The 13,505-nt window shown below is 33.3% G+C and overlaps 1 protein-coding gene across 1 annotated transcript in view; it reads right to left on the bottom strand.

Annotated features, from left to right (window-relative positions):
• Positions 1-2,413, bottom strand: part of LOC129235160 (1-acylglycerol-3-phosphate O-acyltransferase Pnpla3-like) — a 57,032-nt gene extending 54,619 nt beyond the window's left edge. The window contains exon 1 of the mRNA XM_054868850.1: positions 2,059-2,413. Coding sequence (XP_054724825.1) covers positions 2,059-2,218 — 160 coding nt within the window. The 5' untranslated portion in view covers positions 2,219-2,413. The remainder of the gene's footprint in view (positions 1-2,058) is intronic.
• Positions 2,414-13,505: the final 11,092 nt, after the last annotated feature.

The following is a 13,505-nucleotide window of genomic DNA, read 5'->3' as shown; positions in this document are numbered from 1 at the left end:
CTCTGTAGCACCACCGCCCACCGGCCTCTGCCCGCGCAGCTCCGAGCACTGCCTCCTGGAATCAGTTTCTCCTGGTCGATGCCGTCCATGTCCCACACACACGCACGCTCATACACAAGCCTTTACACACATACGCACATGCCTACGTGCATACATACAGGTCTACTCACACACACAACCCTACACATGCACGTACGCGCCCCTACACACATACACACACGCCTGCACAACTCATGATTGCGAAACACATCATTTGAATTCAAAATTTCAGAATTCAAGTTAATTTTCAATTTTTTAATTTAGTTTTTTCCATCCCAACAGAGAAATAGGCTGCAGACTTTCTCCAGAAACTGTGATGTACATTGCAGCATCATTCTGTTTCTCCTACCAGGCCTCGAAGTCTATTTCCCTCCAAATCTGTTCTGTATGATTTCAATGCTACTATTGAAAACCAACACTCCTTATCCTTTTCATGATAAACAAGTTAAACAGTGGCATACCCCCAAATTCAAGAGGAGGGGTTGGGGATATCCTTTTTCGAAATTCAGAAATTTTCCATTTCTAATCATAGAAAAGGACTAAACCTAGTCATATAACTCTCTGAAATTTTACCATATTCCCCTGCAAAACATTTTTCTCGCTATTGAAGATAAATGTCAAAATCAACACTAGTCTTAACAAAATAAATCTGATGTCTATTTTTTGGCATAATGGTATGCAACAAGCTTATACATCTTTCAGATAGATAAAAGCATTTTAAAGTAAGTTCTATTTTTGTATTGTTATAGGGGCGGAAGGATACCCCCCTCAATCAAAAACTTGATAAATATCAGATCAAGTTCTTTGTTTATTAAATTATTCTTATTAAAACTTCAATAACTTGTCCATTTTTAGGACATGAATAATATTTCATTGGTACAGAATTAGCTTGTGCAAAGCTTTACTCCTTTTAGCATTCAAGCTGCCCAGGACCACCGAGAGCAAAGGCAGGCCCCTCTCCACCCCAAAAACTTGCCATATTTATACAACTCATACTCCGAGCCAGCCCCCTCCCCCTCTCAAGGGACGGGGCCCTAGTTTTCGACAAGGCTGAAATGGCCTCTCCCCGGCCCTGAAGCTGACATGGCCTCTGCTCGGTCCCGACAAATATTGTCAATTAAACTCAACAGAATCATAAGGTACATCAAAAATTGAAATAAGGTCAACAAAAAGATTATTTAAATACCATAAATCAATTAAAACATTGGAACTCTTTACTCAAAACAAGATTGACAGAGCCATAATTTCATGACTATAGCAATTAAAAAATAACATTTTTGATGACACACATATATGCATGACTATCAGAGTTAAATGCAGACAATTTCTGAAAACAAATTTTTAGTTACACAATTATCCAATCTCACTTTAAAATTAGAGCATATTGTCGTCTCAGAGCAACAGTAGGATATCTTAGTGTTTTTCCTGGGATTAGATGTTTCAGCGTTGCTCTGAGCCGATAATATGATTTTCAGCAAAAGAACCGTGACACATACATATTTTACAATGTGTTAGGATGCTTCATAATTCACTCTAATCTGATCTAACTGTGTTACATTTACAAACAAACAAAAAAAAAAAAAAAACATTAACATGATGTTGATTAAAATTATTAAAATGAATGACATGCTCTACAATTACAAGCACATATACGTTGCTTAACTACAAAGTCATACATTTTATTAGTAGGATCTGTAGATATCTTGAAATCACTGTTTACACATAAATAGAATAAGTAAGTAAAATAACTTACTTTATAAATCACTCAAGTAAATTTGCGACTGCTTTTTTAGAATAATAAATAGCACAGTTCTTAATCTGTACTAAAGAACTTTAAGCTTTGATGTTTCTAAGATCAACTCTTATTTTGAGTAAAAATCTACGTTAATTCTTTTAGAATATTTTCATTACTTTTCTACATTAAAATAAAAAAAAACTGTTTAGTGGCAATCGCAAAATATGATATAGAAATAATGAGCATAAAAATAGTGATCGTGTAATCAAAGTTAATTAGCTTACCTAATGATACATCACAGATGAGCGCTGCAGCGGCGATTGAACCCACCGATGCTCCAGCAATTTTAGAAACTAAAACATGAGGTGCATATTCTCGAAAACAACTTGCAACTCCAACATGATAGATTCCTAAAAATCCACAACCAGCAAAAGATAGATTCATTGTTTTGACCAGGGATAGTATTTAATGGTCAGTACAAGTCAATTTAAGTAAACACTATAAGTATCTGAAATCCCTCGCACATTTAAAATATACAAGTACTCTTTCAGAAATATCTGCAATTTTAAATGCGGGGACAAAACAAAGAGCATTAACCAATTCAAAACAATGTAAAGTTTTAAAGTTACGATCACGCTGAAATGATACCAGCTTTCGAATTTCTGATTCAATCGTTATGAAATGTCATCTTTTGTGTATATTCCGTGGGGTTACTTTAGATATCTACTCTTCGCGCCAAGAAATGTCATTGTTGTCGCCAAACTAGCCAAAGAAGAAAATCTTGAATGAGCGGATTGATGTTTGCTCTTCGCAGATAACTAGCCAGTGGCGACGTTTAAAATTACGTGGAATGTAAATTAGTTTTTGGTGTTATCTTCATCAATTATCATTAGCTACAATTCAAAATAATCAGCCAGTATACAAATGAATTTCAGTTTCCGCGCATTTGATTATGGTTCAGGTTTAATTAATATTAATAGGGCACCTTGCACTTCAATTGATGGGATTTAAATGTTAAATCATTCGAAGATCTCTACGCTTAAAAATGTTTAAAAATTTATCAAGGGGAAAAAATATTTAAAATGTTCTGTAATTGTAAAAAATAAATTTACTTCTGGGAAATTAAAGTTTTCGAAATGAAGAATTGCAGATTGCAGCTTGGTTTTGAAACGTTTTAATATTTTTTTTTCGAGGGGGGGGGGATCAGTTGTTAGTAGTGAATGCTGGGTGCCATAGGGAGAGTCGTGGGGTTCCATGAAGTGTCCATGTCATGGTATCAATATATCGTCGCCTCAGAGCAGCAGTAAGATATCTTAGTGTTATTCCTGGGATTAGGTGTCTCACTGTTGTTCTGAGGCGACGATATGTACATAAAATAGAGATAGGTACTGTGTATAATGCTATAATAGGGTGCTGTAAGAAAATTCTAATTCTCCAAAAGGTGCCGTAAATTTCAGAAACCACTGTTTCAACTCTTTTTCTTTTTTTTCTTATTGAATTTCTATAAGCTACAGTTGATTACTCTGTGTTTCTCAAAGTTGCAGTTTTGCATAAATTTCAGTCGGCTTTCAGTTTTTTTGAGCAATCACGATTGCTTATTGCTTTCATTTGACTGTTTTGATGTCCTATCATTTTATTTTCCCACCGCCACCCTCCGCACCATCACCGTGGACCGGCTGGCTCCTCACGATGCTGCTCCTATAGCGAAAGCCGTCTCCAGGTTGCATCCATGTCCTACACACACGCGCATACATACACAACTACACACGCACACGCGCACGCGCACATACACACACAACACACACATACACCTATACACACATACATACACACACATACACACACAAACACACACACACACATACATACACACACATACACACAACTACCCACACATTCCTGCCTGCACACAGACACAAACACATATGCCTACATACACATACACATGCCCCCACCCCACATACACACATACTCCACACCCATTCATACATACAACTACCCACACACACACTTAGCAGCAGACACAAACACACATACACATACCCGTACTGTAAACCCCCCCCCACACACACACAAACACACATGCCTACATACACACACTCGTGATTGCGAAAAACATAATTTGAATTCAAGATGTCAAAATTAAATTAATTAATTTTTTTTTTTTCTTTAATTCCTTCTGAATACGTGAAAAGAGCAGTAATAAATCGTAATGTTTTGAATGTTATACAATAATATATGAATCAATCATTAAATAACGAATTAGCTTAATAAAGTAAGAAATGTTAACCGAAGTGGTCGGGTCCGAAAATCTTATGGTTTCGGTTAATCGAAACTGCTGGATAGAGCTCTTTAAAATATCTGTAGAGGAGACAGTGCAAACTTTGACTTCAACTAGATTTCAACATGTACCATGGCCCCACTCAACACTTAAGCGCAGCCATTGAGTGGGGCCATGCATGTACTCATTTACGAAATATCTACTACTTGTACATTAAATGTTTTTACTGTATTACAATAATTTTAACAACTTTATTCAATAAATGCCACACAAGTCAAAAATTGCAAAGTAAATTCAATAAAATTTAGTCTTCAATGTGTTATTACTGACAAAATCAACTTTTTTATTCTTTCGTCTTTTTTCTTTTTCTTTTTTTTTCTTTAAAAAAAAGCATTAAATGCCAAGTTGAAAAATTAATTACTCCTAACACAATACTTTTCTTTTAGATTCAAACGCTTTTGAATTTAATAGTATTTCAAAGACCAGAATTATTCAGTGCTTCAAAAATGTATCTGGGATAAAAGAAGTAATAGTAATGCGCTGTGCCTGAAATAGGAAAGGCTACCTTCAAAAAAGGCTACCTACAAAAAGAGATTTTGAAGTGATATTACTCACCAAAAGATGAAATAAAATGTAAGGAAACTATTCTGAGCTATAGGGCCCGATCGAGCTAAATTGATGTCCAGGTCCTGGTAAATTTGGTGTGACTCTCAGAATCAAATCCGCACGTTTCCGAAGTAGTTGTTTCAAAAAAAAAAAAAAAAAAAAAACTATAAACACAGAGTTGGTTTATTAAAATTAAAAATACGGAATATATGAAGATGTTTCAGACGGTTTCTAGTATTTTTGAATGTTTAAAAAGGCAACAAAGTTTCTTTGTTCTCCATTCTGTGAAAACTATTACTCTTATTCAACAAAGAACATTAAAGTTCCTTTGCAAATTTACAATTCAGACCAAATTGTTGTTCCTGATACGCTGTTCTATGTTGAAATGCTTGAGTGAACTGCAATATTTCATCACGTATTAAAGTTAAACGTACACTATTTATCTGTATCATGGTTCTTTGAACGTCTGCAACACTTCGTTGAAATGGAAGATTTTGTATCTTAAAAAGGTTGCACTCAGCTTTTTACTCTACTTTTTTCGTATCAATTTCATTATCATTCCTGATGATGAGTGATAATATTTAAATTTGTGTCTTAGAAAAAACAAAACAGAAAAATTGAAGAAGCAGGTTTAATGATTGTAAACTGCTTTTCAAAAAAAAAGGGGGGGGGGAGTATGGAAGGGGGGCATGCAGTTTGATTTGAAATTGTACATCGAAATTATTCCTCTGCTTTATTATACAGGATAAGGGGCTGCCCTCGTGCGTTTTTTTTTTTTTTTAATTTGATTATTTCTAATAGACGATTTGAGTCTTCGCGCATCAGATAAGATTGCGAAATACAGTCTGATCCCGACTTACGCGAGGGATGCGTTCCAAGACTCCTCACGTAAGTCGAAATTTCGCGTTGTGGAAAAGTGTTGTGTATATGATTTTTTTTATTAACATACCCAATCAATTTAGACATTTTTAAGCACCTTTTAAACTGTTACGATGCACAAAATCAATTATTAATGAGAGACATAAAAATAAAACGGTACGATACGTACAGTATGTAGTAATAATAAAGCACTTCACAGTAAGAGTACTATGCAGTAGGTACAATAAGTTACATTTATAACTTAAAAATTGAAGATGATGATTTATGCTGCGCAATCTGATCGTTATTCTGAAATATTTTTAAATACAGTAGCTTCGCATTTACTTTTATAACAATTACACCTGTGGTAACACCCCTCTTTCAGAGTCTCTATAATCTACAATACAAGAGCAGATCCCCATATTGTTTATATTTTGCTTAAACACTACTCTGAGAGCTTCATATAAAAATTTAAGGTCTGGACTTCTCTTGACTTTAAATTTATACGTATGAAAGATTCACTCATACTGAATTGTAGTGCTACCTTCGACCCACTTTCTAATTGTTCAAGCGTATCAAAAATCTTTACATTTTCCTAAATTGTCCCAAACTTTCGCTTTTTGTTTCCATCTTCAAACTTTAGATGAAACAGCGTGTCTAGGTGCCACTATATTTCATCACCTTTCATATTTAGAATAAATAAAAGAAACATATGAGGAGTCGCAATTCACTAATAAAGCTATGTTTATAGTGCGGTGTGTGCGAACTTGCGCAGTCAGTGATGCTGAAAGGATGAAAGTACATTCACGAAGTCAATGTTTAGTAGTCAATAAAAAGCCGAAACTTAGCATTACGATTCCTTTGCAAATATTTGCGCGTGTTGAGAATGAGAAATTCGCTTTAGCTCTAAAATTTGTTACTCCTGAAAAACTCGCGTTATGGCCATTTCGCGTTAGTCGATCGCGTTGTAGCGGGAGTCGACTAATCTTTGGAGACTAGTGAGCGTCAGCGAGCAAGCGGTGTAGTTCCCTAGTCCCTTAAAAAAAGAAGTTCTGTCTAGAACTAGACGAGCCTACTTTCCCGTATACCCATACTACTTTCTATTACCTGATCAATGTTCTCAAAAATAGCTAAAATCGCAAATTTTTTTCAAATATATTTTTAAAATAATTTAAGCTGATTTCTAGGAATAAAATATTCCTCACTTATCTAAAAAAATTAGATGCGTAAAAAAAAGAAAAAAAAAAGCAGCAACTTTTAAACAAAGCAGCTAATACACTTTTTTACATTAAAAAAATCTTTAACAGCTTTCAAAACGAAAAAATAATAATTAAAATTAATAAGCTCATTAAAATAAATTCATCATATCAAAAAAAAAAAAATCGTTAATTTTCCCCCTTTTGCCAAAAACAATTTTTAAATGAATTAATGCGCTTACCAAAATAAATAAAAACAATAAAATGTCAACTTAAAGAAATAATTTTTTATTGTCAAAAAAAAAAAAAAAAATCGTCTGCGCATATCTTTATGTAGAAACATAAATGACTTCGAGTTTATTCACCGAAAACTGAATACCTAAATTAAAACTTTAGCGTAAAAATAAAAACAAGTCAGATCCACAATAATTATTTCACAGTCAAAACCATAGCTGCGGAGTCGGAGTCGGAGTCAATCTCATTTTGGGGTAAAGGAGTCGGAGTCGAATATCTAAGAATCGGAGTCAGTCATTTGTCCTCCGTGTATAAATTTTTGCAAAAGCTACGAAGTCGGAGGAGTCGGAGTCCGATTAATTGTCGGGCACAGGAGTCGGAGTCGGGGTCAAGTGCCCCTAAATTCTTGGAGTCGAAGTCTGGAGTTTGGCGTCAAGAGCTATTTCCAACAAAATTTGTTTGAAGTAAATCCGCCTTCAAGTACGGAATCTACACTGACTTTCAGTTTCCCCATAGGCGCTAATGTTAAGGGATTTGAACTGTTCAAAATTGAACAGAAAATTGTTCAAATCAAAAAGATATTTTATATACAAGTTTTTCATCAAACGCTTTTTCCTACAAAGTTTGTTTGAAGCAAATTCGCCTCACACTTCGGAATTGCCTTGAATTTCCCCGTAGGCGCTAATGTTAAGTTTTTTTGAACTGTTCAAAATTGAACAAAAAATAGTTCAAATCAAAAAGTGAAGTATGGGAATGAGATGTCCTTGCCGAGATCTTTCGAACAAAAAAAAGTTTGTTCGAATCGGACTATTCATTCAAAAGTTATTAGGGGGGACAGACAGACAGACCGACAGACGACGACAGACAGACAGACAGACAGACAGACATTTTTCCCCATCTCAATACCCTACTTTCCAATTTTTAATTTTTCAATATTTATTCAATTATTTTATTTATTTTTGACTTTTTTTTTTGTTTTTTGCGATATTTTTAAGATGATTATGGTAATTCCATGTCAAGTGATCCAAAATTTGGGAAATTTTTTCCCTCACCCTTTTGTATTTCTTTGAAATTTGGCTCATCGATTGTACCCTTTGAGGTAATCAAAAGTCCAAATTTTTAGATTTTTATCTCTATTATTTTTTTATTTATGACACTTTGATTTTTCGAAAAACCCGCTTTTTTTCATGGATGCTTGAACATAAAATGGACGATAACTCAGCATCAAATATAGATAGAAAGATTTGGTAAAAAGCATTTTAAAGTACATTAGTTGCTGTTTAATGGGATATGCAACATGACTAATTTCAAAAAAAATTTAATTTTTAAAAAATGAAATTTAAATTTTAAATTTAAATTTCTCAAAAAAGGTATAATGAATTTTTTAAAAAAAATTCTCAAAAATTTGTGTGTATTTTATTTTCATTTGTGCAAAGTTTCAAGTTGGGATCTCAATGGGATCATATTTTTATGAATTTTTAAATAAAATTTGACTTATGAAATAATGACATTTTTCAGATTCCAACTAGTTAAATATGGGGTTCTCTCACTGGGGATGGTCTAGTAAGTAGTAATTGATCATAACTATGCTTGAAATGAGCTGACGTGAATTTGTAAATTGGCAAGCACCCCCCCCCCCCGCACCACCACTTTTATTTATTTTATTTATTTATTTTTTCAAAACTATTTTCAAAATGTAAAAAATAAATAAATGAATAAAAAACCAAAATGAATAGTAAACTTATTAAAAATTGGTAAATATTCTTCTTTAAAGTAAGAAAAAGACCCCTTCCCCCGGGCCACCACTTTTATTATTTTTTTCCAAAACTATTTTTAAAATGTAAAAAATAAATAAATAAATAGAATAAAACAAAATGAATAGAAAACATAATAAAAGTTGGTAAATGTTCTTCTTTAAAGCAAGACAAAGTACATTACCCCCCCCCCTCACATTCACTCACACATACGATTAACACTATACTAGTATCACGCTTCACCTGATGCTTTTTTTTTTCAGACCAAGTGTTTCTTTTTCAGTCCGAACTTCACAAAGTGTACTTGATTATTTCACTATCTGATAAGGAAAGTTATGATTCATTTCGTCCCTTACCTCTGCACCAACTTTCAAATTTGGATGGAGGAAAGAAATAGTTTTCCCCAAGATCACAGCAAAATAGGAGTGTTTCCCCCCGTGTTGTTTCATTCTTTTTACACCAAACTAAAAATAAATCTAAGTATCAGGTCATATGTCTGTCCACATAAAACTCTTTCAACAACATTTGGAGTGCAGCTGTTTTTTCTTTTCTTTAATGCTAGTTTTCTTTTAATTTCACTTGTAAACGAGAGCAATGCAGCGAGATCTATTTATACATATATTAAAAGCAGTTATATATCAAACAAATTTTGCTAATTTGAGCATAACCTTCCATGTTGTTATGTTTCATTCCAGATTGCCCCCCTCCCCCTACCGTCTCACTTTCCGAAAGAAAAAAAAGCTGCAAATGAGTTCAGTTTTTCTGACTTTTATTTTTTATGACCCCCCCCCCCCCATTTATAAGCTTTAGTCACTACTGATGTTTAGCAGCGTGCGTCCCAGTTTATTATGGTTATAACTCTTACGTGCCGGCTTTTTTTTAAATACAGTTTTGAAAAAAAAAAAAGATAAAAAGTGGTTGTGTGGCGGAGGGGGGGGGGGTACTAATCTACAAAGTCATGTCAGTTCATTTCAAGCATAGTCATGATCAATTACTACTTACTAGACCATCCCCAGTAAAAGAACCCCATATTTAACTAGTTAGAATCTGAAAAATGTCATTATTTCATAAGTCAAATTTTATTTAAAAATTCATAAAAATATGATCCCATTGAGATCCCAACTTGAAAATTTGCACAAATAAAGATAAAATACACACAAAGTTTTGAGAATTTTTTTAAAAAAATTCATTATACCTTTTCTGAGAAATATAAATTTAAAATTTAAATTTCATTTTTTTAAAATTAAAATTTTTTTGAAATTAGTCATGTTGCATATCCCATTAAACAGCAACTAATGTACTTTAAAATGCTTTTTACCAAATCTTTCTATCTATATTTGGTGCTGAGTTATCGTCCATTTTATGTTCAAGCATCCATGAAAAAAAGCGGGTTTTTCGAAAAATCAAAGTGTCATAAATAAAAAAATAATAGAGATAAAAATCTAAAAATTTGGACTTTTGATTACCTCAAAGGGTACAATCGATGAGCCAAATTTCAAAGAAATACAAAAGGTGAGGGAAAAAACTTTGGATCACTTGACATGGAATGACCCTTATGCCTTCTTTCATGCTTTCTTTCTTGTCTTTACTGGGAAAGTAGGCTAAAAAGTAACGTCAAAGAAATTGTAAAGCCCTGTTTGTCGCGGGCCTGCGTCCAGGAGACCCTATAGCACCTACAGCCTTGAAATTTTCTCCAAAATCGCTTCGAGCCCTGAGGATTCTGAGATTTTTTATTTCAACGAATTAGTTTTTTTTGTAATTAATTTTTAAGCTAAAATTTCACGTAAATTGTCTGTTAAAGGGATGAAACTTTTCCCACGCTTCTGAACATTCTACGTCATTTGAAATAACTTTTTTATCTGCATCAGATTGAGCTCGTTCCAAGTTTCTCAATTTATTAGAATAGCAGATATAAAGGTTTCTAATTTAGCGAAAGTTCTAGGCTCAACTCAGTTCAAACTTGGATCTAGAGAGCAAAATATTACTAGAAACCGCGAATTTGAAAGCAACTTTTCAAACAGACAAAACGGACATTTTGCTGAGGCCCTTTAGTCTGTACTGTACACTTTGGTGCAAGTCAGTTTGGACCCTAGGAGATGAGTGCTCTTTGAAGCGCTTTTTTAAAAAAAATAATTTTCTTAAATATATTTTTATCATGTTCTTTCTGTCTTCGGGTAGGAGTTGGGTTTTCTAAATTCAATGAGCTTTTTACTGAAACTCTATTTTCTACGGGAAGGGGAGCGAGATTTTTATTTCGTTTCAATCGTAACGTATATTTTAATCTGATTCTCCTTAACACAGGCGCTTTAAATCATCACAAACCAAACAAGATTGCGACGCAATTCTAGGGGTTGGTGAGCGGCAGCGAAAGCCAGCGAAACCCCTAGTACTTAAGAAAAAGAGAAAAGAAAAATGGGAATTTCATTGAATTTCGGTGAGTGTTTGAAAAACGAAAGAAAAAAACCTTCCGTCTACGATTTTGATTACATGCACTCCCAATTTTCTTAATAGTTTTATTATTTATTTTTTATTTATTTTTTTTAAAGAAAATAATTCTTTATTTTGTTGTTGTGAAACAGAATTTATTATACTTTTTGGAAGATGATAATTCAGTTAAATCAGTGGTTCGGAAGTATTTCACACGGCGCCCTTCCAGCCTTCCCAAAATCAAGAGAAGTCTTTTCAAGGGATCTTTAAGTGAGGGAAATTTATATTGCACAATGCGCGCCATGGACTCCTCCCCCCCCCCTCCCTACCCTGTCACATCTGCCAAAGTAATCGTGTGAAGAATTACAATGACTTACAGATTTTTTTTTATAAAACTCGTGCGCTACCTCTGTGAAAATTTAACGGCTCAAGTCAAATGAAAATGGTGAGGCATTCTTGAAAATATGTAGACGGAATTGATAGACAGTTACTGTAAAAAGATTTATTTCTTTCGAAAAAATTTCCCAGGCATTTTTTTTACTAATTGGGTGTATTTTTTTATCTGTTTCTTAAATATTTTTATGACATTCATAATTTTTTGCGCTGATCATGTCACATCCCATCACAGTGATCGGTTTTGCATATATTTGGGCTTCATGGAACTTTTTTCTAGAACTTTTGTCACAAAAAATTTCCGAAAAACGTTTTTCATGAGTTCAAGCAAAATTTTTCAAAAAAGTGTTCCTAGGTTAGTTTATATATATATATATATATATATATATATATATATACTTCATGCTCATTCAACTTTCATGTAGATTTTAACCTAAAGTGCATATTGCAATAGAAATTTTTACACAAAGTAACATTAATAAGGGTCTAAGAGGAGAAGTCCCACTTACCCCGTAAATTTTCCCTATAAGGGTTAAGTGGGTCCCTCGTAATAGTGAGGCTTTTAAAGTAAAGAGTTCCTATGGTAAGGAAATTTCTATGATGAAATACATGAAAACCTATAAAACGAATTGATGTTCAAGTACAAAAACTGCAAAAGCCCTCTGCATTAGTGAGACTTGCGTCAAAGAAAACGATGAAGTAATGTGTCACTCTAATTTTAAGTGTTGATGCAAATGAAAAAAATGCTGCTAATATATATATATATATATATATATATATATAAATTCGCAAAAAAGAATAGAAATGGCGATACTTTTTATTGTCTTGATACAGATCATGTTGGAATTATTACTGAGGATGAAATGATATTGATTCTCTCTCTCTCTCCTTCAGTCAACTTAAATAGACGCTACCATTAAAGTGTATCCAATTTCTTTTTTAACCAATAATGTTCGATAGCTTACCAAAATTGATCTTAATCGACTTTATTATGTTTATTTAACACTACTTTTTATATAAGAAATATATACTTACGGGCTTTCAGTAAATTTCACAGATGTAAAGGGGTTGCTTCCTTTAGTCAAAAGTACTATTTTTAGTCACTGAAATTGATAAAATGAGTAAATAAAATAACACGGGCCCAGTAATTTTCATTCGAGATTAATTTTTTAATGACTTTTTTAAAATTTGGATTTTTTACGCTAAAATGATACTTAGGCGAATCTTTCTACCGTGTTTCCACGTTATGATAATCAAGAAGCGAATTAAATATTGCTTTCCACACTTGCTATCAACCATATCGTTGCAAGTACACGTGAGTTAAGATGTGAATTGAATATTGTGGTCTGTGAATGGCATTTTATCATTCGAGGCAGTGAGAAGCAAAGGGATGTAAGTGGCTAAATTAAAAATTTGAAGATATCCAGTATAAATAGTATGGGAACCTCTCCACTGTCTTGGGGCAAGATATAGTACGAGAAAACTTGAAAATGTCCACTTCTCACTGTCTCATTTGTGATGTCATCAGCAGAAGAGTAAACAATGAAAGCGCACCGATTGAAGTAATTTTTTTAAAATATTAAACTTAGTCAAATGATTTAAAAAATGGTCAGATCCTATGTTTTTAAGCATGCTCTTTCAGAATTTTTTTTTTAAGTTTTGGAAACGACCCCATTGTTTTAAATTTCGTTTATAATTTTCGTCAGGCAAATTTACATGTCAGCAGATATCTTGCTAATTGGAGCATTAAAAAAAGTATTTCTTACTAAAAATTTAGATACTCTATCAAGTAAGATCCGCAAACCATTTTTTTTAAAGAAAGACTTGCTTTAAAGTTAAAAAAACAGGTGGGTGATCCACCTACCCCTTCTTACGAGGCAAGTGGGACACCCATCTGATTTTTAAAAAAAACCTAAAAGTATTTAAAACAATATTTTCGGAAATAATCCTGAGCTTGTATCTATTAATAAAGTCCAAGATAA

This window comes from Uloborus diversus, chromosome 2 (assembly GCF_026930045.1).
Source record: "Uloborus diversus isolate 005 chromosome 2, Udiv.v.3.1, whole genome shotgun sequence".
NCBI lineage: Eukaryota > Metazoa > Arthropoda > Arachnida > Araneae > Uloboridae > Uloborus > Uloborus diversus.
Note: the sequence above shows the minus strand (reverse complement) of the source record. Positions and strands in the feature narration are given on the sequence as shown.